The sequence below is a fragment of the Penicillium subrubescens genome, assembly GCF_028828155.1.
Source record: "Penicillium subrubescens strain IBT 31985 chromosome Unknown utg000007l_segment0_segment0, whole genome shotgun sequence".
NCBI classification, from domain to species: Eukaryota; Fungi; Ascomycota; class Eurotiomycetes; order Eurotiales; family Aspergillaceae; genus Penicillium; species Penicillium subrubescens.
The window spans coordinates 1333926-1358157 of NW_026643157.1; the positions used below are offsets into that span (position 1 = coordinate 1333926).

General features: G+C 51.7%; 9 protein-coding genes across 9 annotated transcripts; 2 read left to right on the forward strand and 7 right to left on the reverse strand.

The window, feature by feature from the left end:
* Window positions 1–526: 526 nt before the first annotated feature.
* On the forward strand, window positions 527–2875 carry N7473_010247 (multicopper oxidase-domain-containing protein; the record flags this gene model as incomplete). The annotated part of the gene is made up of 8 exons (XM_057156186.1): window positions 527–615; window positions 749–897; window positions 968–1084; window positions 1154–1485; window positions 1552–1709; window positions 1761–1961; window positions 2015–2426; window positions 2495–2875. The coding sequence occupies 8 exons, from the start codon at window positions 527–529 to the stop codon at window positions 2873–2875; spliced, it is 1839 nt and encodes a 612-aa protein (XP_057004841.1).
* A 138-nt stretch (window positions 2876–3013) lies between these two features.
* N7473_010248 (Auxin Efflux Carrier superfamily) lies at window positions 3014–5348 on the reverse strand. Its single transcript, XM_057156187.1, has 4 exons — window positions 4990–5348; window positions 4757–4923; window positions 3447–4686; window positions 3014–3384 (listed from the first exon to the last, which is right to left on the reverse strand). The coding sequence occupies exons 2-4, from the start codon at window positions 4803–4805 to the stop codon at window positions 3321–3323; spliced, it is 1353 nt and encodes a 450-aa protein (XP_057004842.1). The 5' UTR covers window positions 4806–4923; window positions 4990–5348; the 3' UTR covers window positions 3014–3320.
* Window positions 5349–6298: 950 nt separating this feature from the next.
* N7473_010249 (phosphatidylserine decarboxylase 1) lies at window positions 6299–7936 on the reverse strand (the record flags this gene model as incomplete). The annotated part of the gene is made up of 1 exon (XM_057156188.1): window positions 6299–7936. One exon carries the CDS (start codon window positions 7934–7936, stop codon window positions 6299–6301), a length of 1638 nt encoding a protein of 545 aa, XP_057004843.1.
* An 813-nt stretch (window positions 7937–8749) lies between these two features.
* Window positions 8750–10619, forward strand: N7473_010250 (uncharacterized protein; the record flags this gene model as incomplete). The annotated part of the gene is made up of 2 exons (XM_057156189.1): window positions 8750–9040; window positions 9115–10619. The coding sequence occupies 2 exons, from the start codon at window positions 8750–8752 to the stop codon at window positions 10525–10527; spliced, it is 1704 nt and encodes a 567-aa protein (XP_057004844.1). The 3' UTR covers window positions 10528–10619.
* Window positions 10620–10730: 111 nt separating this feature from the next.
* Window positions 10731–12271, reverse strand: N7473_010251 (uncharacterized protein; the record flags this gene model as incomplete). Its single annotated transcript, XM_057156190.1, has 3 exons — window positions 10731–10898; window positions 10983–11663; window positions 11753–12271. The coding sequence occupies 3 exons, from the start codon at window positions 12269–12271 to the stop codon at window positions 10731–10733; spliced, it is 1368 nt and encodes a 455-aa protein (XP_057004845.1).
* Window positions 12272–12654: 383 nt separating this feature from the next.
* On the reverse strand, window positions 12655–13859 carry N7473_010252 (uncharacterized protein; the record flags this gene model as incomplete). The annotated part of the gene is made up of 4 exons (XM_057156191.1): window positions 12655–12772; window positions 12862–13419; window positions 13467–13750; window positions 13824–13859. 4 exons carry the CDS (start codon window positions 13857–13859, stop codon window positions 12655–12657), a joined length of 996 nt encoding a protein of 331 aa, XP_057004846.1.
* A 329-nt stretch (window positions 13860–14188) lies between these two features.
* On the reverse strand, window positions 14189–14909 carry N7473_010253 (40S ribosomal protein uS8; the record flags this gene model as incomplete). Its single annotated transcript, XM_057156192.1, has 3 exons — window positions 14189–14378; window positions 14440–14509; window positions 14777–14909. 3 exons carry the CDS (start codon window positions 14907–14909, stop codon window positions 14189–14191), a joined length of 393 nt encoding a protein of 130 aa, XP_057004847.1.
* A 1451-nt stretch (window positions 14910–16360) lies between these two features.
* On the reverse strand, window positions 16361–19549 carry N7473_010254 (karyopherin beta; the record flags this gene model as incomplete). Its single annotated transcript, XM_057156193.1, has 9 exons — window positions 16361–16541; window positions 16600–16708; window positions 16760–17000; window positions 17062–17394; window positions 17449–18291; window positions 18363–18648; window positions 18705–19222; window positions 19338–19396; window positions 19510–19549. 9 exons carry the CDS (start codon window positions 19547–19549, stop codon window positions 16361–16363), a joined length of 2610 nt encoding a protein of 869 aa, XP_057004848.1.
* Window positions 19550–20778: 1229 nt separating this feature from the next.
* N7473_010255 (uncharacterized protein) lies at window positions 20779–23619 on the reverse strand (the record flags this gene model as incomplete). The annotated part of the gene is made up of 5 exons (XM_057156194.1): window positions 20779–21326; window positions 21384–21450; window positions 21519–22262; window positions 22315–23249; window positions 23376–23619. 5 exons carry the CDS (start codon window positions 23617–23619, stop codon window positions 20779–20781), a joined length of 2538 nt encoding a protein of 845 aa, XP_057004849.1.
* Window positions 23620–24232: the final 613 nt, after the last annotated feature.

Sequence of the window (24232 nt, forward strand, 5' to 3'; positions counted from 1 at the left end):
TCAGTACACAAATTGAGTACTGTATGTAATATACTTGGATTATGAAAGATTTCTTTTCTCTGACAATTCTCTATTCCAGTACTATCAGGATGCTTACTCCAATTCTCATCTTGGTTAGCGATCTGCAACGCCGTCCACGGGTCTAATGTGAGGATATCCACTCCACCACCCTCCGTTGCCAAGCACGTGGAGGGCTTCGACATCGTGACTGCTTCCCTACAGACTTTAGTCTCTTTCTTTCTTCACTCTCACGACTTCATTCCTGCAACTATCTTCCTCCTGATCCGCTTTCAAAGTCACCCTACCGGAACTCTCCGGACACCTTCCTGCCATACCTTACTCCACCTGGTCTTTGCTATCGGCAAGGGCGCCGATGGTCAGTGCGACTGGGGTGTCAACATTTCCCTCTGCAGAATATTGACCCGAAACCTCGTTCAATTTTCTCCGACTCGGATTCGAGTCCATTTCAAGGCACTCTAGATGCTGGTAACAACAATCTCTCCACGATACTGTTAGGTGAGCGAGCATGGAGCGGCAGAACAGTCGGCGTCGGAGGCTACCCCGGACGCAGGAACCAGCCTCCAAGGAGCCTGTCACACCACATCGGAAGGGCCGGTCAGTGCGGACATGGTTCCTGATGGGGTCGCTCGTCGCGTGTCTGTTGATGATGGGAGTTTATATCTATCATCCTACCATCCATCTCCCCTGGTCCGACTCGATCACGCCGCTCCAGATACACTCTTCCCAGGATCTATCCGCGGCAAATCGCCCCCCGCATAGAGCTTCGCCCGGAAGATCATGTGTATCGCCCGCCAGTCACACAGCATCTCGATTGGCGCATCACGTCGGGCCAGCGCAGACCCGACGGCGTCTTGAAAGAGATCTATCTGATTAATGGTGTGCATCCAATCTTGTTCTCAAATCACTCGCGTTTGGCATGATTACTCTGACCGCTCGTCTCATATAGATCTCTTCCCCAGCCCCACCATCGAGGCCCGCTCCGGGGATACCCTCCTCATCACCGTGACCAATGCGGTAGAGGAAGAATCAATTGCCCTCCATTGGCATGGAATCCATGTATCCAGTATGTATCCAATCTCCGTACTCACAATAATCCTTTAATCATAGAACCCCACCGTTAACCCCCTGACAGATGCCATGGATGGCGCCGCGGGGGTTTCACAATGTCCTATCGCGCCCGGCGCGCGATTTACTTATAATGTCACTATCCCTGCCGATCAGAGCGGTACCTTTTGGTACCATGCTCATTCGGGCGTCTCGCGCGGAGACGGTCTCTACGGCGGACTGGTCATCTATGCCCCTGCCGCCAAGAGTACCGTAAGAGGATTAATGTCGCGTGCTCGCGGCGATGCCCAGAAATTCAATTATGAAAAGGAGCTTCTGCTTCTTATCGGAGATTGGTATCATCGGCCGGCAAAGGATGTTTTGGCTTGGTACAAGCTCCCTGGAAACTTTGCGAACGAGGTGAGTTACTCTGGTTGAAAGGTTGTACCTCGGAAGTGGACTCTGATCATTTGTTCTCTATTCTAGCCGGTACCGGACTCGTTGCTGGTTAATGGAGTCGGTCAATTCGAATGCTCTATGGCTGTTCCTGCTCGCCCAGTCGATTGTATTGAGCGATTGGCCAACACCTCATTCTTAGATCTTGATCCGGACACAGCCTATCGAATCCGTGTTGTGAACACTGGGTATGAGAACCCAGGACCTATTGTGATATCAACTACTGATGAACAATACAGCGCCCTGGCAGGCTTTTCACTCGTATTCGACCAGGAGAACATAGATCTCATCCAGGTCGACAGCATCGACGTCAAGCGCGCTGAACAAGAAAATGTCAATTCAGCCGGCATCTTATTCCCTGGCCAACGCATGGATTTCGTTATCCGTACTGCATCTCACCAAGAATCGCCATCATCCATGATGGTGCAACTAGACCAAGGGTCAGACTCTTCATTCCTCTCAAATCAATGCATCAGTTGCTAACTGACAACAGATGCTTCAAGTACATCAATCCCGCACTAACACCAGACCAAACCTTCCCCATCCATTACCGCTCTGCATCAATCTCCAGCACGGCCCAAATAACAACACCCGAAGTACGGAATCACATCAACCTTGATGATGTACCCTCATCTCCTTCAATCCTACAAAACCTACCACCAAAGGCCCAACAAACACAAGTCGTCTATACCAAGATCCAGAAAATGGCCCGTAATCACAACATCCCCGAAGGCTATTTTAACCAGACTACCTGGAAACCCCAAAATGACCCACCTGTACCACTAATCGGTCTCCCCCGAGAACACTGGGATGCAAATCAATTCGCCTTCTCGACCGGGCCCGAGGCATCATGGGTTGACCTAGTCGTGAACAACCTAGACGAGGGGCCTCATCCTTTCCATCTCGTGAGTACAAGTACCACACTCTCTATTCTATCAATCACCCCAAAAACAAATCACCTAACAATCTCCAGCACGGACACCACTTCTACATCCTAGCCGTTCACGAATCCTCCTACGGCTGGGGCTCCTACAACCCCTTCACAGACCCCTACCCACCAGGCCTTGAACCTGACACCCCTGAAGCGTCACCACCAGACCCAAATGACCCTTCGTTCCAACCCTACGATCTCTCCCGCGCAGCGCTCCGCGACACAGTTCTGATCCCCAGCCGTGGGTACGCGGTGCTCCGTTTCCGCGCTGATAATCCCGGCGTGTGGCTCTTCCATTGCCATATTTTGTGGCATCTTGCGACGGGCATGGCGATGCTTGTTGATGTTATGGGTGATCCGGCGGGCCGGATTGCGCATGATGTGGCTATGATGGCTGGTGGGGGTGGACTGTGTCCGGTTTGAAGTAGCTGGATAGTTTTCTTTGATACTGGGTTGCATGGGACGGAGTAATAATACAACTACGGCTACGAGTTGGGTAACGAGGATTTACTGCCAATCTACAGCAGACAGATTTCACATGTCGAACCCAAGTACTAATGTATCGTATCTCCACAAGTAAACCGGGAGTAAAAATATCGAATTTCCGAAACTCACTCCATAGACAAAGGAGGGTGTGATTGTAGAGCCTAATCCTGGAAAGAAATGATAGAAAGCAACGTACGCCATAATCGCCAATGCAAAGCCCAAGCCCAGCCGGATAAGCATATTCGCGGGCCCAAAACGCCGAAGTGTCCTCGAACGTGAGGATAAATACATTCAAAAAAAATGAAGCACGGAAAAGAGAAGACCTGCTTCGCCGGGTTTGAGGTTATACGTGTACATAAGGTAATGAGAAGGTATGGGTGACTTAGGCAGCCCACTCGAGGACTTCCAGGGCACACATAACCAGAATGAGAGTAGAGGGGAGGATCCTAGATAATCAGTTAGTATATGATCGATAGTCAAAGAGATCAGTGGAAAAGTGTAGACATACCAGACAACATAGCTCTGGAACAACAACTTGGACATCGCCCCGACATAAACATTATTGATCTGGCAGATCTGTGCCAACTGCAACGCCGACGGCGCACCAGTAAGCAGGAAACACACGATGATGAAAATCGGGTCATCCAGGATACTGATAGGCACAAACTTGGCCATCAGCGCCAGCAGTGGCGCCATGATGAGCGTCGGCAGGAACATGCGCGCGACCAGCGAGGCGATGATCAATTTACGCTCCGCACTGGGGTGCTCCATGTCAGCCAGGTTCTCCTCTGACAGCGTGTTGCGCGCGAGATTCGCGCCGAGAACAACTAGGATCAAGGGAACCGCGACTTGGGCGTTTTGATCAATGGCACGGGTCACCGAGTTGCGGATGAAGGTACCTTCATCGAAGAAGACGTGTTGGAGGGCTGGGACGGAGGCGACGATGACGGAGACGAGCATTGCCCATAGAGGGGGGTTCATGAAGTCCCATGCGCCGTGGAGGAAGCGGGTTACACCGCGAGTTATGGCTGAGAGGCACTTTTGGGCCTTGGGGGGCAGACGTCCATACACAGCGCCGGTCTTCTTCTCCCAGGCGCGACGGATACGTTCGCGGCGCTTACAGAGAGAGGACTTGCAGCGCTGGATGAAGGTCTTGTCTGCGGCTTGGGATTGGCGCGCAGTGGCTTCAACGTCAGGGAAAGAGAGAATATCAACTCCGGTGTTTTGACGTGGCAAGAATGGACCGTCCGGAGGTGGTCCCAAGACCGATGGCGGAGCATCTGAATCATCTTCTTGATCCAAATCATCGTGAGAATGAACAGACGACACCTTGGTGTACGAATAGGCACGAGTTGATACGGGCGTTTGATCCCCGGAGTGGAACCGGCTACTGCCGCCCGGAGAATGGTGGAGATCGTCGGAACTGCGTGTGCGAACCAGCGGCTCATCTGGATCCGTCTGGTCTGGGTTATCGCTGTATCGAGCTTGACCTTGCTCGATGCGCGATTGGTCGGTGATATCCCGCTCTGCATCCTCCAAGTATCGATCCTTGGGAGCCAAGAGGATATGATATCCCCAACTCCAGCGAACGAGTTGCCCGAGCTGCTGGAAGATTAGCAGATAGAGAATACCACGCGCGGCGACCTCATCATCGTTATCGTTCGGGATGCGATCCCAGTGGAGACCCTTGAGGGTTTGAGAGAGCGACATGACGAGAGAGATAGGGAGGAATTGGAATTGCCAAACACCTATTCACAGATGAACCCGTTAGCATGTATCCTTTGCAACTTCATTTGAGGGATGAAGGACTGATCATACCGCCATCGCCGCGACAAAGTTCGACTGGCGCTTCTTGAAACGGAAACATCGCGCAATCACAAAAGCGCAAAGATAAGAGACACCGGTTTGAACGACAAAGATCACGGGGATAATTGCCAAATCGGCGAGTGTTTCGGCAGTCAATTGAGAGCCCAATTTAATGAAAACTGTGCCCAGTATTAGTTATCGCGACCGGACCCATCTATCGTCACCATTTCCAAGGAGATCCATACTCAGGCAGGGGGTAAACAGCGTCACGTTGAGATTCGCCACCAGCTTCTGCGCCTCTGCATCGAACATGCCCTGTCGAGCAGCAAAGTAGCCCGGCAAACTGACACAGATAACCTCCAATACAGCCTCAAAGACCAGGAGCACAAGATGGAAGAATGGCGGGTGTTGTGATGGAGCGCTGGCGATCCAGCTGGAGCTGGAGCTGGAGCCTGTCGCGCTCATGGCGGCGGATGCCATCGGGTTCTGGGGAGAGAAGACATTGCTCTGGAACGACCGGGGCAGAGTAAAAATGGCCATCGAGGGGGGACGATGGAGAGGATGAGAAAGGAAAGAGAAGAACGAGAGAAGACTTGGTCCAGAGGCGGGGGAGGCGAAGAACAAAAACGATAGCAGAGAGCAGGTTGGTGATTCCTCATTCCTTGGCCCAAGTTGCGCGACCCGCTTGGACGAGTCTCCAACCAAGGTTTGTTTCCAGACGCCCAGACCGGTCGGATGGGGGATGCAAGGCTGATTTGGAGCTTATTAGACTTTAGTGAGTAGTTCAACGGATATTAATTGCTGTATGAATTGAATAGTTTATGAATGTTTGGCTACAAATACAGAGAGAACCATCATAAGCTACTCCAGGTATCTGCTGAATGGATGATAGCATGATAACGTCGATCACGTATGACAGTCTCGACCAACACCAAATCAGACTAGATCGTCGGCCACATTCAAGATTGTACTATTTGCCATCTTCCTCATAATACTAATAATAATACTCATAATAAATGTGTGGCTTTGCACTGCCTTTAACTTTTCTCTTGTTTCTTGTTGCCAAGAAATCCGCAGTGACGTCGCTGCTTATCGCCAGCAAATCAGTGGGGATCATTCGAGCACGTTGACTGGTCTGCGCCATTGAATGGGGCTGAGTTTGGTGGTTGAACTATTGAACTAAGGAACGATTCCCTAGTGGACTATGGAGTAGTTCGTGCCTTATCTCTTTCTATCTTATTTCTCTTTTATCTTTGCGGCTATCTGATAGATCACATGGGGGCAAGATAAAGCATGGCGATCTCAACTCAGGAATGTGCAATGCTTTTATTATGCGGCTGGATGCGGATCATGGATAACCCATGCAACCTCCTCGACAAAACTCACAAAATGGTATATTACAACAAATGGCCCTCCCATGAAAGAAGAGTTTCAAGTAAAACAAAAGAAAAAAAGAAATCACGACGCCCTGCTGTATCGCCAGCCTCGTGTCCCCTTGCCACCTTGGCAAGCATTAACCTAGATTAACGCACAGCAGAGCCTGTATAACATCTCTCAGTCTTCCCCAACAAAGCCCAGCTTCTCACCCATCTTGATCCGCTGGCCCTTCTCAATGGCCCAGTTCCAGCCATCAGGTCGCTCTTTGTCCGGCCAGCCAGCATCAAACGATTTTCGACTGCCGAGAGGAGCCTCGAATACCAGCACTACTGTGCTACCCAGCTGGAACCCACCCATCTCCTCACCGCGCCGCAGCGGGTGTCCGCCTAGTGTGCGACTAGCATGAGCATAGGTAGCCTCGACGAATCCGGGGTCAGTTTCACCCCGCTCCGCCGCCCGAGCTGCAGCCAAGTCCGCCGCAGTGTCAGTCAGCAAGCTGTTGGTGCGCAGTTCCGAGTCAAAGTTGATTTTGATCGAGCCCACATTGGTCGCGCCGACCGGCGTGTAACTGAAGAAACCCCATCGCCAGCGACCCAGTAGCGCCACACGCTCGTTCAAGGTGAACAGACCGGGCAGGGTTCGCTGCAGATAGGGCGAGACCGAGTAGAGTTCACCCGCAAAGTGGCGGCGGCTCTCTACAACCCATTCGGTAGGCGAGTGGAAACGGTGATAGTCACCAGGTGCTAAGTAGATCACAACGTAGAACAATGCGTGGTTGACGGCGGCCTTGGGCGCGAACCATGAAGTTCCTTCTCCACGGGCCAACTCCTCCTGGACTTGAACCTCGGACGTCGTTTTCGAGGGGGTGGATGCATCAATTGATGCCCGTCTCTTCGCGGGAACGCCCGATTCACCAGACAGGAGCGAGGGCAAAGTGTAGGAGATACCGTTCACGCTGGCAAACTCCTGATCGGCCTTCATGTTCTCGACATCCTTGTGGGTGTCCTTGATCGCTGGATCGGACATGCGGTTGCTGTGGTCGGCAGTTACCGGCGTAGCTGCACCCAAAAGCGCATCCAGACTGTAGGTCATGCCCTTGACTTGTTCCACCTCACCCCGCTCAATCATACCAAACTGCAGGATACGTCCATCGGAGGGGGATACAAGTGCACGTGGGTCGGGATCGAGGGGTCGGACACCGGGTTTCAACTTGCGATAAAAGAAGGCGGCGAGGTTGGGATAGACATGAAGGTCGGGTTCAGCGACCTCACTGAGATTAACACCAAAGATCCATGAGTAGAGTTTGAATCCAGGGACACGGAAGTAGTATGGCAATTCAATCTCGTTGAACCGACCCCATAAACGCGAGATGGCCTTCAGGGGCAGAGTCGACATGACCTGGACCTGCCAGGGACCAGTCGGCACAACTCGCGGGCGTCGTGGTGGGCGTTTTCCATTCTCCCAGTCATCACCTGCATCACTCTGTGCATCTCGGTCACGTTCAGCACGCTGGGACTTGTAAAAGTGTAGGACCCCTAGTAGACCGATTCCGAGACCGACGGGGATCGGGTACCATTCGACCTTGGTGTTCCGCAGCGCAAAACGCAGTCTCGATCCAAACCCTCCCCTTGTATTTCCTTCATGATTGTTGTCTTTGTGATATTGTCTCCATGATTTGGACGAAAAATGGCGAACGCTGGCCTTGTGGCGGGCAGTGGCCCGGAACGAGAGGACCTCCATGGATGTAGCAACCCCACTCACAGGGGCAGCAGCACGGTGGAGAAATGTGGAGTGATTGAGAAGGCACTTGGCCATCGTGCAGTTTATTCCATCAGAGCTCTAGGTTGCGAGGGGAGTTAGACCTCTGTTGGAGCTTCCAAGGAGAACGTTTTTTCGTCTTCGCCCGAATCAGGAAATGCGTTTGGACCGATTGACCGCCTAGGGGTAATGATGGCAGAATGGCACGTGTGATGCAGGATGTCAATTGCCGCAATGGCATCAACCTGTTCTGGTTCGTTTCGTCTGTTGTTGTGTTTTTTAGAGTAGGCGGGACTGTTACTGATCTCAGCTTTGCCATATAACGGGATGCATAGTTTTGAATCATTCTGGTGGCATTGTACAAGGCTGTTCACGCTATCGGCAAATAGCTTACTCTTATCGCTCTCCTCGTAGCTTCCTGCCAGATCTCCATATCAACTATCACAACCAATGCGCCGAAGCGCGTCCACTGATTTACGCGGGGGTAAAATCCAGTCGGGGTAAACAAACGACTTCCAATTCTTCTCTCCTCCTTCTTCTCCTTCCTTTCCTCCTGCCCCGCGTCGATTTTTCCACTTGTTTCCGCCAACCTTCCGTTTCACCACGTCACCTCCACCCAGCAATCGAATTTCCCCGGATTTTCGATTTCCTCATCGCATCTTCGATTTCCTTCCAATCGTATCTTCGATTATTCATCGCATCTACGATCTCCTCATCGGATCTACGAGTTCCTCGTCGAATCTTCGATAGTGTCATCGGATATTCGATACTCTCCAGATCGAGATCCATCACAACACCCCTCTTGTCTCTCACCTCCTACTCTTCCCTCTCCCGCGCGCGCGACACAACTAGACCCCGGCCACGGCACACATGGCCCCTCAACAGGCACCGGCTGCAGCGGCTGCTGCTACTGCCGCTGGTGATGAGGGTGACCGGACGCAGCGAACTGTCTCAATCCACATCCTGTCTCCTTCTCTCTCAGGCTCGGATCGGTTTACACTTCACGGCGTGCCACTTCGGATTACCGTCGGAGAGTTGCGAGGGCTCATCGCCCAGTCGTTCCCGGGTCATCCAGGGCCATCGACCCAGAGATTGATCCATCGAGGAAGGCCTTTGGTAGTTGACGGTCATAGACTGTTCCGCGTCTTGAGTCCGGTTGAGGTAGGCCCTCAGCCCTGGCAGCTCTTACTCACTTCATATCTGCTAGAACCTCATCTGACTAAAACCTCACCTAGGATAATGAGTTCGCGGTTCACATGGTCTTACCACTCGAGTCGGCCGCTAATGACAACTCCTTTACCTCCGGGACCGGTACTCGTGTTGGAGTGTCGAGCCAATTTCAAGCACCCATCGCAGATGCCCGTATTGTCCAGCAGAATGGCGGAGATAGCCTGCGATTCCGTGGCGTTCCCCCGCCAGCCAATACCCATGAACAAAATGGGCAGCAGCACATTTGGAACGCCATGGATAATGGGACCCCACAAGGCACAGGCCCACCTCCACCTTATTCTGTGGGCATACCCAGCCCAGCCGATGTCACCTACTTCGAGGACTTGTACAGGCAAGTTGAAAGCGCAGAGCTCAGTCTGGACCACGGCTTCGTCCCCCAGCACGAGCTTATGTACCAGCTACGAGTGCGGACCGAGATATTATTGCATCAGCAGGCCCAATATCAGGGGCACCCTCTTTATGCCTCTGCCCATGCACTGATGCAGCGTGTCATGGCCCTTTATCGGCGCATCGATCAACTGCCCGCCACTCGTGACGACAGTCCAGGACCATCGAGTCCCTTCCAGTCAATTCCGCAAGTCTTCTTGGCCACCGGACCAGATGGTCGTCAGAGCTTGATTATGCCCGCAGCCAATGCAGCCATCTTTCCATTGGCTGTTCCCATGCCCCAGGCTGGAAATATCCCCACAGCCCACACCGGAGACAACCATGTCCATCATGGAGCCCCAGCCGGTCAACACCCGGGCGTCGGACAGGACATTGTCCGCCAGGCAGTAATTAACCAGCAGCGACGCCGCGAAGTCGAGAACGTTCCCGTCGGACAATATCTGCGCCGGATTTGGCTCTTTATTCGCCTGTACTTTTGCATTTACATGATCAGCAGTTCTGGTACCTGGGCACGTGTCTTCCTCGTTGCTGGTGCGGTGCTGATTGCTCTGCTGTCTGATACCGAAATTCCTCGGCGATTCCAAGAAATTCTCATCACGCCCATCCAGCGCCATCTCGAAGGCCTCGCTCACCTAGGGGGGCCAGCGGATCAGGCCACACAGGGTGCTGGAGGTCAAAACGCCGCGACTGCTCAGGCAGGTGGTAATGCTCCTGATACCATTCAGGGCGAATTGTGGAGCAGCATTCGCCGCATGGAACGAGCTATCGTGCTCCTTCTTGCAAGTCTTATCCCAGGTATCGGTGAGAGGCAGGTGGAGGCACGCAACGCGGCTGAGGCGGAAGCCGAGCGTCTTCGCCAAGAAGAACAGCAACGCCTGCAGGATCAGCAGCAGCAGCAAGAGGAGGCACAAGCTCACCCTCAGCCAGATGTTGCAGGAGACCATACGGGGGTAAATGGTACCACCGTCAACGGCGAAGCTACTGGACAGCCACACCCAGAGCCACAGCCACAGCCAGCTGTTCCCGCCTAAAAAGGCATAGTATCTACCAAGACAGCTTTGTGTGAATGAGTTATGTATGAAAACATGTTGAAAGCTCCTAATCTACCAGCCCTACATGAACGAATTATGTATGAATACATGTTGAAAGTTCCTAGTAAACCAGCCTTGTTGATTCTAATGTAGCTTTTCTAATCAATATAGTTGTATCATAGTACTTTTCGCGGTGCTATCTATTACACCGTCTTTTTGATCCTGCGGTCGACCTTAATTCGAACCACAGCAGCTAACACCGTAGCAGCCGTCGCCATCGAACCAGCATAGAAAATAGCTGGTCTATAAGCACCAACACCACCTTCTTGTCCACCAGACGCATTAAGGATATAACCTGCAATCGGTGCACCCTACAAGTAACCATCGATATTAGCAATTACCAGGAAAGAATAGATGTGAGGAAAACCAGATATAAGGAATAATAAGTAACTCACCAGAAGATATCCACCAAGCCACCCACTGACAATCATACCCACCGCAACACTCACTCTAGCCGAACCAAACACATTCCCAACAACAGTCGGCATAGTCGAAAAGAACCCACCATTTGCCGATCCATTAATAATCACAAACGCAATAAGCGGTCCAATCGAGCTAGACACAGGCCACAGCACGAAAATGCTCAATGCACTAAGCAACAACGACAAGAAAAGCGTATTCAATGAACCAAGCTTATCACACGCAAATCCACAAGATAACCGGCCAATCGCAGAGGAGAAATTGAATGCTGCGACTAGACCTGCACCCGCGCTGGAGGGAAGACCGAGACTGTTCGTGTATAGCGGTAAGAAGAAGGCTGGCACGAAGAGGGGGAATGTGCCGATTGCGCCGACGGCGAAGAGGACGGCGAAGCGGATGTCTTTGAAGAGGCTCCATTCGACCATTTTGGTGGGTTTGATAGGGGCCCGTTCTTTGATTAGGTAGGCCGCTGGAAGACCGGTGCCCATGATTAGGAAGCCGAGGATACGGAAGGTCCAGGCGATGCCGACTCTTTGTAGGAGGGCGTCGAGGATGAAGCTGATAACGGTGCCGCCGAGGCCACCACCAGCGTAGACGATGCCATTTGCGATGCCGCGCTTAGCTTTGAAGTACTGAGCGGGTGTCACAGAGACGACCTGGTGACCAGTGTTAGTAAGGTAATAGTCCAAGGTTGGAGAAGAATCAAGTATGTCTCGTCAAGCATATCTTGTCAGGCATATCTCACCATGAAACACAGACTAGTACCAAGTCCACCAACAAATCCCCAAGTCATGAATAGTCCAACAACACTATCCGTCGCAAACCCACTCAAGATACTTCCCAATCCAAGCAAGAAAATACCCAGCAGAGCAGTAATCCTTGCCCCAATCTTCCGAATAACAGTCGCATTCGGCACTGCAAGCAGCGAAATACAAGCCGGACACAACGACCCCACAAAAGCCAGTGTCGAGGAAGAATATCCCTTCCGATTAACAAGCTCAGCTTGCATAACACCCCAAGTATAAGAAACACCGACAAACCACCAGGTCACGACAGCACACGCAAAAATAACAACCCAGCCATAGCCTCCATCGGGGACTTGCGAATCTGCAATAAGCGATTGCTGCATCACATCATCGGCGATGATAGACCCTGGGGCTGAAGAGCTGATTCCAGGATTGCGTTGTCGTTCTTCATTGGTGGTTTGGCCTAGAGTGGGGAGTTCAACTGCCGTGGTGGGCAGGGTCTGTGTGATAGTCGCCATATTGTAGCTGCAAGGATACTATGCAGACTTGTAAGGAGACGAAGACAAGGTTTAAATTGTTTAATCTGCAATTTGGAAAACCAATTTCTAAGCAGATCTCTCCGGCTCAAGTTTTCTAGATCCACCACTCGTCATAGACAGGGCGTGCACGTGACTACGGTTACCCTCGGACTACCTTTTTCGGAAGGTGATCGTTAGTCTGCGAAGGAAAATAACTCATCTGATTAGATTGACTAAAAGCTTAATAAGGTTCTCGAAGTCTGAAGGAGATTCATTGAAGGAGAGTCGGTGTTTGGGTAGATGTTGAATGTGATAGAATATATTCTGATAAAGATGTATCTCTATAGATATTTGATGCGATATCTACTGAATGCTGGATCTGCTCACAACTTGGTTCCACCAGATCTACTCGTCTCCAAGATAGACGAGTTCGCAACAGCAGGTTGATCGGAAGCCGGAGCCATTGGACCAGTATCGAAAGACTCTTCGCCATTGAAATGCCTACCCACCCAGAAAGTTTGATTAGCATGATCCAGCAGCACATCAAGATGGAAGCAAAATGCAACGGATGAAAGGCATATGAAACTCACCATCCACGCTCAGCACCATCACTCAAGAAAGTGCAATCCCCATTCTTCACACAATTCCATCCACCCCCAACACCACGACCACCCTCCCAAGCAGGAACGCCCTGAACGCGAACAAACTTCGTCCCCTCAGCTAACAAAGTCCGAGGACGACTCGCGTCTTTCTCCCGAGATTCTCTGCGCTTGAAAGTGCTCATACCAGCGGTGAACACGTAAAAGTCCTCCTCGGAACTATCCTCGGGCATACGACCGGTCAAAACACGGCCCATGGCAATAAGCGGGGCGGCATGTGCGCAGATCAGAATAGATTTGCTTGTGCGCTGGTTTGCAGGCAAGGTAGCCTCTAAAGCGGTAATTTCTGCATCCACGTCGGCGATGATACCTTCCAGAGCGGTGGCTACACGGTTGTGTAGTTGGGCAATGGTTTCACCGCGGGTAGAAGGGTGCAGAAGTGGCGTATAGTTAGTCTCTGGGGAGACAATGGATGGGAAGTGTTTATGCATGGTGCTTGGTGTTGGATGTGAAGGGTGGTCGAAGAAGGTTGTTGGGCCGAACCATTCACTATACACAGATTTAGTTAGAGTCACTTTGAGAAGGGTTACCCCTACCCTAGACCATTCTCAATTCTAACATCTAGATCCGCAGCATTGCCGTGTTCCTTCTTAAGCGCCTCCACCGAGGGCTGAATAGTCTGAAGACATCGGTAGAACGGACTTGAATAGACTCGAAAGGGCTTCGGGTGAAAGTCCGGCCCAGAAATATAGACAGCAAGTTCACGCGACTGACGCACACCGTGAGATGTCAATGCCGGATCTGCTGGATTGCCCGTCGGAGTTGGGAATTGGGACTTGTAGGTGCCAGTTCGCACGTCAATGGTCCAGTTGAGCCGATGCTGGTGGTAGGTTAGCAAATGGCTTCCCCAAGTACGTAGAGTCTGAGTACTATTGACACAGGACAGTTCTTACCCCATGGCGAGTAAGATATATCGTATCCAGCGGCATGGTGAGCGTGGAGATGCAAAGACACTCTCTCAACTTGCGGGGAAATATACGGGCAGAATGGGGGAAGGAACCAAGGCGGTGTAATCGAGCCTCGGCACAATGATTTTCTCTTTCCCTAAGTGGTCTAATGAGCTACACGAGGAATGATTTAATTTAATTGCAGACTAGAGTCGCCTGGCATTTGGATGAGAACCTTGTACTCTGTAGGCTATGACATCGGGGTATTACTCCGTTACTCGTAAGATTACATTCCCAGGGCCCAGCCCAAGTGACATGCGAAACCAGTCAAAACAACAACTTTTTTCGGATTGCTTTTTAGGGCGACTCCTCTAGTAGAAGAAGCCGAGGAGCTTGCCAGCAACGTGCTTGCGGCGAGCCTCCTCGTGGTCCATGATACCAGCGGAGGTGGTCAGGACGACGTAGCCGAACTGACGGGAGGGAAGGAGCTGGGTAGCCCACTTCTCGAGGTCACGGAGCTGGACGGGGTAGCGGGGGTTGATGACACCGCACTTGTTGAGACTGGAAGGGTAATGAATTAGCATATACTCATAGTGAACAAACAGGGCACTAGGTAACTCACCGGCCGTTCAGCTGGATGACGATCTTGCCGGAACGGTGGTCATCGACCTCCTCGAACTCGCCAATGTAGCCTGAAGAAAGAAAAAATCAGTATGTCGCGAAAATTTAAAAGTCGCCAAATACTGGAAGCATAAGCAAGCGCTTGGAAACATGTAAGATCTTCGCCAAGAGGTCAATCTATCGGATACTTAAAAGGCAGACGTCGTAGGTGATTGAGACCGGCCGCCTAGTTATCAATCCGAATACAAAAGAGGAATACATTAATTCCTCTTGGCGAGACAATTGTTTCCAAGACACAAACCAATGCGGTATTGACAGCGAGGACAATCGAAACGTACCGTGCTTCTGCATGACGGTGAGGAACTTGACGATGACCTTGGAAGAAGGCCGGATCAGAACCTGGCGCTTGCCGGCCTTCTCGGCGTTGTTCATGGCGTTAAGGGCATCGTTGAGGACGGAAGTCTTGACCATTTTGGCGGTTGTGGAGAGTCGAGATTCTCAAATCGATCGGGAAAAAAGGATATGAGGTATCTGTTCGACGAGACGCAACAGAACCCCCTACCGCGACTGCGAGCCTCACAAGTGAATGTGAAGCTCTGCTAGTCGAGACGGGGTGTCCAATTGCAACTAAAGTCAGCCACCACTAGTCTTCGAGCGCAAAGAGTGCCCCTTCCTTGCAAAAGGAGTTCTTCAGCCCGTGCCGATTGGGAGATGCGTATCATCCTGCACGTCTGCTTCGACCACGCGGAAAATTTCGAAATCGTAGGAAGACGACAGGATGATTGCATTCCCAGACTAGCTGAGAGGCTGGTGAGAGGGGAGGGCGTACATACCTCGAGGGAATGGTCCTTCGGTGTAGCGGGTTGTCGAAGATGAAAATGTTGCGGCGGTCGGCGAAGTTTGGTTTTCGCTGACTGTGCTGACTGTGCTGACTGTGCGGCTGCCCCTTAGGGTTTCGATAGCCGTCAGCCCTTATCGGCAAACAGTCACGTGAGGATAGAGCCAGCCGTTTACTTGGTGCCTCAGGCATCACATCTCCCTCCCCATGTGACTGCCAAGTTTCCTGCTCTTTACAAAATACTACTACTTCAAATGCTAATAAATCACCCATGCGCCAAAACAAGCCGATATGCTATCTCTATACAAGGGGATTTAGGAGGGTGTCCAGTGCAATGACATGGGCAGGGCTTATAGGGATCGGGCCAGGGTCAAGGTTGGAGTATACGACGGAGAGAGGGAAAGGAAGAAAGACAGCTTTTCATGGCAGACTCTTTTTCAGTGAAGGGTTCAGACATGGTTCTGGGAGATACATGATTGGGAATACAAGATTGTGTCAAGGTAAGGAGGATACATGAATTCTTTGGGCTACATGAGGTGCAATGCTATAAGGATGCGAGGGGTCTTGGTCTAATTAAAAAACAAGGTAGGGGATCCGAAGGGGAAATATGATAAGAAGATGGGGTTGTACCAAGAATCAAGGACAAGGAACATGAGGGGCAAGATTGGGAAAGGGTCATTGCGTGGTGTCATCAGGGGAATTGGCCGCACCTGGAGGAGCAAGTGCTGATAGATGGGAGGTATGGGGGAGTGTGAAAGATGATCAACAAGGGGGAGGGAGAGGTGGGTGAATGCGGGAATCTCATTGTCCGGTGTTGGCGACGGTGGCGATGGGGGATGGAAACACATGGCAGGAAGGTGTCCGCCAGCAATGGAGACAAGAATACTTACCGACCATCAAGGCCCCAAGTCCATATGAGGGAGGTCCGGGTGGTACCGTCATGTAAGACTGGTCCCTGAAGCCTTAGCTATCCCAGAGTATCCTCTCCGCTCTTTCCAGCTGGACCAGGTCCAAATGGAACGGGAGCGGGTGGGGGGATAGCGGGGGGTCTGTTACCGATGGGATGAAACCAGGTGGTAAAAATTTAAGCCATGCCGGTGCTCATGTTGATCTGGCGCTTGACTTGCTCGCGGGTCCAGCGAGCGGTCTCGATGGTCCGGTCACTGTACTGGCGGGTGGTGCGAGTCTCCCGAACAAGGGTGGTGACCCAGTCGTGGCGGAAGTAGGTGGCGAGCTCACCGTTGGGGAAAGCATCCGCGAGATCACTGTACATGTATCAGTATCGAGATGGCAAGAACAAAATAACCTTGGAGATTAACTTACCCAATCACACCCATAGCAGAGCGCATCAAGCCCTCAGACCGGTTGCCTTCTTGGGAAATGATGTGGAGCAACTGGAAGATGGACTCAACGAAAGGCTGGATCAGAGTGACTGGATGTTTGTTAGCAGAGTAGAACCGGGTAAAGGGTAGAGCTAACTTACTCTGGGAGCTACCCTTGTAGGAGAGCAGAATGCCACCCCAAGCATCCATGATACCCTCACGCAGGGAGACAATGTAGTCCACCATATCATAAGGAAGATCAGAGCTGGTGGTAACGGAGGAGGCCTGCTGAAGAACCTGGCCGACGACGGGCAGGTAGTTATCGAAGTGAGGGGTTCCGATGGCCTGAGCAATGTCTCCGAAGGTCTCCAAGATGGCCGGCTTGAGCTGGTTGGTGGAAGTCTGATTGTGGAAAATTAGCAAAAGAACCACTTAGCAGATTGAGTGGGGTTGTTGGACATACCCGGAGGATGCTGAGGAGCAGGTTCATGAAGGTGTCGCAGAAAGGCTGAACCTTGTCGTTCAGGGCGCGGGCAATGTCGCTGACAAGGCCAATGGCCATGGAGCACAGACCAGCCTCCTCCTGGTGCTCGAGAGCATTGTACAGGAAGGGGCTAAACGACTCCATGTACTTGGCGAAGTCCTCGTCGAGGGCGCTGGCGACAGCACCAACGGTGGCGAAGATGACATCGGGAACACTGGACTTGGCGCCGACAGTGGTCAGAACACTGAGCATGACCTGCATGATGCGGTCGGCCTGAGGCTTGATCTCGAGCTCGAAACGTTGAACGATGGCCTGGGGTTAAAGTTAGTCACGCCTATGGAAGTTAGAAAAGCAAAAAGTACTTACCAGAATGACACTGATTAAGCTAGTCTGCATCTCCTCAAGGAGGATGCGGTCCTCCGTGCTGACAACCTGCTGCTGCATGGGGATCGTTTGCTCAAGACGTCCCAGAATGTGGTCCGAAAGGCTGGCAACGGTGGGAAGGCTATCGTTGGCAGAGTTCATGACGAATGAGTTGAGAACCTCGTATCCAGCGGTGCGAAGCTGGCTATCCGCATCTTGTCTCTCAGTCACCTGCATGAGCGACTTGACACTCTCATCGAAGTGCTTGGAGAGAGGGTTGGTCTGAGAACCGGCATCTCCGGCGAATCGGTCGGCAACGTTCATGAGAGCCCAGCAGCAAGAGCTGGCGATCTTGGGGCTGCTGGCAAGGCCATTGAAAAGGCAAGAGATGAGGGGCTGGAGGTGAACCTCGGGGTCCAAAACCTCGGGGCAGCAGTCGCATACGCGACCCAGGGCGTAGGCAGTGGAATCGCGAACCTGAACGGAAGCATCCTCCATCATGCCCAGAAGGACAGGCAGAGCTTGCTTGATCAAAGGTTCCAGAACACGAGGCTCAGGGCCCTCCATGATACCACCAAAGGCAGCCACGGCAGCATCCCGACGGCGCCAGTCCTCGTTGCGAATGTTCTCCTCGACAAAGCTGACAACGGGCTGGATCACATCGCCCTGCACACACTGAGCGTACAGCTGAAGAGCTTGGTAAGCGGCACGCGACACATTGTACTCGTTATCATCAGCATCCTCATCCTGGCGGCACATGGCCTGCAGGAGGACAGGGATGACCTCACGAGCAGCCACGCGAGCAAAGCCGTAGAATGGACGAGCCTCGACACCCTCTTGTTGAGCCTAGTAAAGGGACGGATGTCAGCACATGCGTTTCCAAGATGGAATCTTATTAATGCACGGAAAGGACTGACCTCGGCATTGTCATCCTCAATAGCAATCTCCTCCTCGCAAACAGTGCACCAGAACTCGATAGCCAGCTTGGCGACATCCTCCTCCTCGCTCTTCATGCCCATGATGCTGAGGCCAAAGAGAGCCTTCTCCATGTAGAAGCGCATCTTCTCGTAGTATGCGCCCATGATACGGTTCAGACAGCCGAACGCACCAGCCTGAACGCGAACCTCCTCAGCCTGTGTGGCCTCGCAGACGACTTGCATAATGTAGTTGCGCTCGCCCTCATTCTCCATGTTGGATCGCACGCTGTTATAGAATGTTAGCAAGAGATATAAGAATATTACCCATAAGGAGCAACTTACAAGTCAACGGCGTCACTGAGGGCAGCAATAGCGGCAAAGCGGACCTCCATGTTCGGCTCCTCGCGCCGAGCACCCTGCACAACGGCAGTCAGGATCGCATTGGAGTGCGTAGTCAAGCTAGCACGGAGATCGGCATCTTGGGACTCGCAAATAAATCCAATAGTGGCAAGAGACGACTGCTTCAGGTTGTCGTTTCCACTGGCCACGTTCTGGACCAGGATGTTCATGAGGTCGGACCACTCATTTCGGGGCAGTTCGATCGCGGCGATCGAAACAATTAGCGCAGCGGCAGCATTCCCAGCTCGGGTATCGGATGCCAAGGTCTTGAGCGCGAGCTCCTTGACCTGTGTCTTGGTCTCGGGGGTAATTTGTTGAATCCATCGGGCCTGCACTTCACGGAGCTTGGTCTGGTCTCGGAAGGTAAAAGCGTTCTTCAAGGCGATACCGGCAGCAACACGGATGTGGGCAGGGCTTTCTTCGCTGGCCAGCTCCTGGCCTAGGGTGACGAGGTAGGTAGCCTAGGAAAAACACACAAAGGATGTTAGCTCGGGGGCTAGAGGAGAAGGATTTTTGATCGTAGCGCAAGATTCACAGAACGAGGAAATCAGAAGCTGGGGGGGGGGGTTCACATACGAAGTCAACCTCCGCCGCATGGGCGAGCTGCTGCTCAGCATTGGTACGTTCCGCCGCATCTGCGGGAAGAAGAAAGACGGTCAGCGAGGGGCTACCACCACACAAGTCGAGGTTCAGGAGAGATGTGGGAGGGTCTCATCCAGAGCTTATCAACGGGAGAGGAAAGACATACCGGGCGACAAGGTGCTCTGCAACACCTGGCGAGCATCCATATTGTCGTCTCAGAGCAACGCAAAAAAGATGGAAGATGTGGGGTGAAGGAGAGAAGGAGGGAGGAAGAGGGAGAAGGAAAAAAAAAGGAAAGAGAGCAGTAGAAAAGAAAAGAATCGAATCCCTCTTGGTTGCCGTACGAAAGACTGAAAAAGGCGATAGGCACGCAAATTACAGTCGACTGGCAGGGCGGGTGTGGTTGCAGAAGAATCCCTGGAGTGGACGGTAGGTGGGAAGGGACGGGGTGTTTTTGTGGATATGACGAGGCATGCACCAGGTCTTTCCGCGAAGAGTCACAGAGAGAGAAAGATGCCTTGAATGCAGCCCAAAAGGTGTAAGAAGGGGGAAATTCCAAGAAAGGACACCGGATTATCCACGAGTGTCTATTTGACAAGTAATGAAATGGATAGAAGGCAGATTTCGACGCCGGAAAGAACAGAACGAGGTGAGGTTCAACTTGGGAAGCCGCGCTGATTGGCGGCGGGGGCCTCAGGCTGCACGTGAGAATTGGTGCCTCAGGCAGGAATGTCTTTGGTCAGCTCTGCTAAATTCAGTCAACAAAAAGACTGTTCCTGGTGTGTTCATTTTTTAAAAACAAGGAGCCTATCGTTTAGACCTTCAACAAGCTCTATACCTTAGTTACTTTACTTTGTATCCATCTACATTTCATTCTTTGCCTCCCTTCATGGTCCCAATGGTGGCGTTGTGATTCTTTGTTTACGTTGTTAGAGGGGCTCCCCTATTTTTTTGCCCCTCCGTTTTGCTTGTTTTGATTTTCCTTCTTGAAGAAAGAAACCCACACAGTTCAGCGTGTGGCCCCAGCGACAGGCTCCATTTAGCCCTGGCCACACACACATTCGCGCTACCTCAGGAACTATTTTTTGCTGTGGAGACCACAAACTGATCTGTCAAAATCGGGCCTGCATGGAATCTCCCAGAAGAGCCTGCGATGGAGTATAAGATAAGCAATAGGAAACTTGGCAAGGGGCAGCAAATCTCAAATTATACAAAGACCGAATCATCTAACTCGTATGTCCATGGGAAGTTCAAGCAAATAGCTTCTATTGTATGACTCCACGTAGATGAGCAATAGTCGAGAACCTCAGTTGAGGAGTTGACGAAGCACAGGAAGACAAACACAATAATAGTACAATCCAGGACTTGCCATTGGTCAAGTTCACCCAACGCCGAAAACCTCCGGTACAGCGTCCCTACGCAAGAACCATGATCCCTAATCATAATCAAGATTTTCACCCTCATCATCATCATCTTCTTCCTCCTCTTCCTCATGTTCTTCCTCCTCTTCCAACTCCGCATCCAAGTCCAACACTTCATACCGCATCGCGTCGCCGTACAACACGCAGATGGCCCGACGACCCTGTCGCCCATTGACGTCAATGTGCACTGGGTGAGACTTCGGGCCCGATGGCGCGAAGGTATGTATGACGATATCTGTCTCTCTCAAGAGTGATGCGATGTCCAGCGGTGTGGGCTGAACGGCTGGCTTCGCTGTAGTGGGTTGAGGGTTGTTGTCAATGTAGTTCAATGGTACCGCGAGAGGTTCGACCTCGTCAGCCAAATCTAGAACTGAGGCGGGCTGGAAAGGAAGATTCAGAAGATAGGAAGCTTCGCTGTCGGCGTAGAGAAGCACGAGAGTGTCATCCTCGACAAATTGCAGCTGGCGAATGACCCCCTCCTTGAAGGAAAGGGCGGCAATAGACGCCTGCCGAGTCGAGCTGACTCCGTTGACGGAATCAAGAACGATACGGTAGATGTAAACTGTAGCAACTGTTAATGATTAAGCTATACAACGACGAAGCTCAATATGTCACAAACCTAGTGACTTCGTGCTGGCTGATCTCGCAGCCACGTAGACAGTGCAAGGCCGTCCCTTTACCAAGTCCTTGAAAGCAGTTAGCCCTGTTCCATAGAAAAGGAAAGAGAACGAGGGATCTCTTTACAAGAGCTTACCTCGTAGCAAATTTTCAGATCCAGGACATTCTGATCACAATCCATATGCAGCTTAATCGGAGACCGATGCAGAATCCCCCGTCTCTGCGTCAGTGCGATCTCCGCGAACACTTTCTCAAATTGAAGTCCCAGTCGTCGTGTCAAGTCATTTAGTTTTGGCGCATCCACAGAAGTTCCATCACCGCCCTCTGCCTGGACCTGCTTCTGCTGTTTCAGCAATGCCTTGAAGGTGTCATAAAAGGATCGATCATGACCATCTGGCAGCCACTTGTCCGTGACAGGGGTAGGCACGTGCGGCACTCCAATCATGGGAAGTTGACGGATGAAATTACGCAAGACACTCTTGCGCAGTGCACCAGTTATGTATTTCACGGTTGGAGGGACGTCGAAAAGATCCCGTTTCTCGAGGAGCTCATCCCATGTTTGCGACAGGGGTTCACTGCTCAGTATCAAGATCTCGTGGCGGAGCCAGCGCGAGAAGGCAGAGAACTGATCTAGCTCCTCACTGGCGTGATTGATAATGCGGTGAGCGAGCAGGTGCAGACAGTCGAGCGTCTCAACAATGGCATTGAGTTTCGAGGTATCTAGACCAAGAACGTCGGTGAGCTTGTGGAATTTAGACAGTCCAACAAGCCGGCTGAGAAGGACTTGACTCCGTTCAAGCGCTGGAAGCAGGCACTCATGGGTCAATCGTCGAATGCTTTCGTAGCCGGCTGAGACAGCTTTGTCCCATCGCTTTTGCCCCTAGAATAGATGTTAGTTATCGGTTCTCATCGTAACTAACTTGTATACATACTCTTTCTCCAACAATATCCACCAGGAACTCCTTCATCGGTTCAAAGCAGTGACCAGTGACGACAAGATGGTATATAGCCGTGGTGAAATCACATTGACACTGTTCTTGCAAGTCTTGGTTGATACTTCGCAGAAACCGTGCTGGTGTCTCTTGTGCATTTTTCCATTCGAGCTCGATCTGCTTTTGAACTTGGCCAATATACCGCAACAAATTCTGAAGCTGTGTGGTCTTTGACGCAAGTAGTGACAGGTAGCGCCCGGACTTGGTGATAAACCGAAGATCCAAGGTAACGAGATTGAGAGGCTCACGGGTTTGGCCTTTGGCAGGGGATGCGAGTAAGGCGTGTGTTGAACTTAGAGGATGTGACGCATGACGGATAATTTGGCACGATCCAGCAACACCCGCTGATTCTCCAATTGGAAATGAGCCGATCTCAAAGCAGTCAAAAATGCGAAGGTGGACGCTGCCATCGTCAAACCCGACAAAAAGCACGTCGACCGAGTCGCTATTATCCTTGACTGATGAATGGAAGATAGCATCGATAGATGCACGTGAGCTAAATAAGTCGTCCTCGGCACCCGTCGCGGCTACAGTACTCAGCTTGGGCAGAGAGCTTTCGATATCAAGCAGCGCTAGTTCTCGTGGGAGGTCTGCCTTGAGAATCGCGGCGGCCTTCGATGGATGGACCCCGGGCGTTAGGAGGTCGTCCACAGAAATTTGGCCCGCGGCGCCTTCCAGGTGCTTCTGGGCGGCTTTGCTGTCTGTAAAGTTGATGCCCCAGCCCAAACATGTCACCTTCGGAGAGTTATTTTGATCAGAAGCAGGGTCATCTTCCTTTTTTTCCTCATAGGCCTGGTAGTGGTGGACAGTCTTGCCGCTGTATGCACTAATGATGCGAACAGACCCGTCTCCGCAGGCGACCGCGAGGAGTCGACCTAGCGAGGTGGTCAGAGATTCCCCATCACAAGAGCACAATGCAAGACGTAATTTGGATAACTCCGAGGATAGTCTCCCGGAGTATTGCCACTGTTTATCACTGGAAGTAGAGTCGGCGCACTTACCATTTCCCTTCCACGCTAACGCCCTCACTTCTCCGTCCTCCTCGTCTTCGCCGAGGTATGGATCGCCCTTGAACGAACCCCCAAAAACTCGTTGGCCATTAAGTCGGAATACACGTAGCTCATCATCATCAGTGGCCAGGGCGATCAGGTCCATGGAAGGACAGTACGCCAGGGTACTGGGGTTACATTTCGCCGGAAGGGTCTTTTCTCCGACCGGGGTGAGTTGCGGGGCGTACTCTTCCATGATGTGAATAAGTGATCGAGGATGAGCTCACTTAGCCCATCCTTGGGTGATGTTGAATAGATCAGGCCAGTGTTCTCTCTCTTGGAGCGCTGGAGGTCTCTTCGCGGTGAAGTGTTGATTGTGAGTGGGTCGCGGGATTCTCTTCGCGTGGTGTGTTTTGAGTGGGTGCGCCTGCCGCTGGTTCCCTCGTTCTATGTATGCGCCAGGATGGTAAATACTACTATAGCTGCCTTTTAATTGAGAAGCAAGCATGTATCGCTAAAAGATATTTTGAAAACAATATGGTTTTGTCACTGCTCTATTATTTTAGGCCATGTTGGGAATTTAGTACACCGTGTTGAGCATCAACTCCCGTCACGCCACTCTCATAACCCCAAACCTAGACAGCGGATGCGACGAATCTTTCAAAAATGTGCGTAGCGTTGAATTCTCGATCAGTTCCACTTCGGACTACCTGATGGGGTGATTATACAAGGTAAAACTGATTGATACGGACACATGCATGCCTGGTCTGTCAGGCATCAAGTGTGTATAACTATATGTCTCCCTCGACTCCTCAGATATGTCTTGAGACCTTTTTCTATCCACAGTCCCCCTTGCCTTTTTTTAGTGA

Bases quoted from the DNA above. Each gene is read 5' to 3' on its own strand.
- N7473_010248 (XM_057156187.1), bottom strand. From the start codon at position 4,805: ATGTTTCCGTTTCAAGAAGCGCCAGTCGAACTTTGTCGCGGCGATGGC. The intron at 4,687-4,756 runs GTATGATCAGTC...ATCTGTGAATAG, and splicing joins ACTTTGTCGCGGCGATGGCG to GTGTTTGGCAATTCCAATTC. The intron at 3,385-3,446 runs GTATGTCTACAC...CTGATTATCTAG, and splicing joins TTCCAGAGCTATGTTGTCTG to GATCCTCCCCTCTACTCTCA.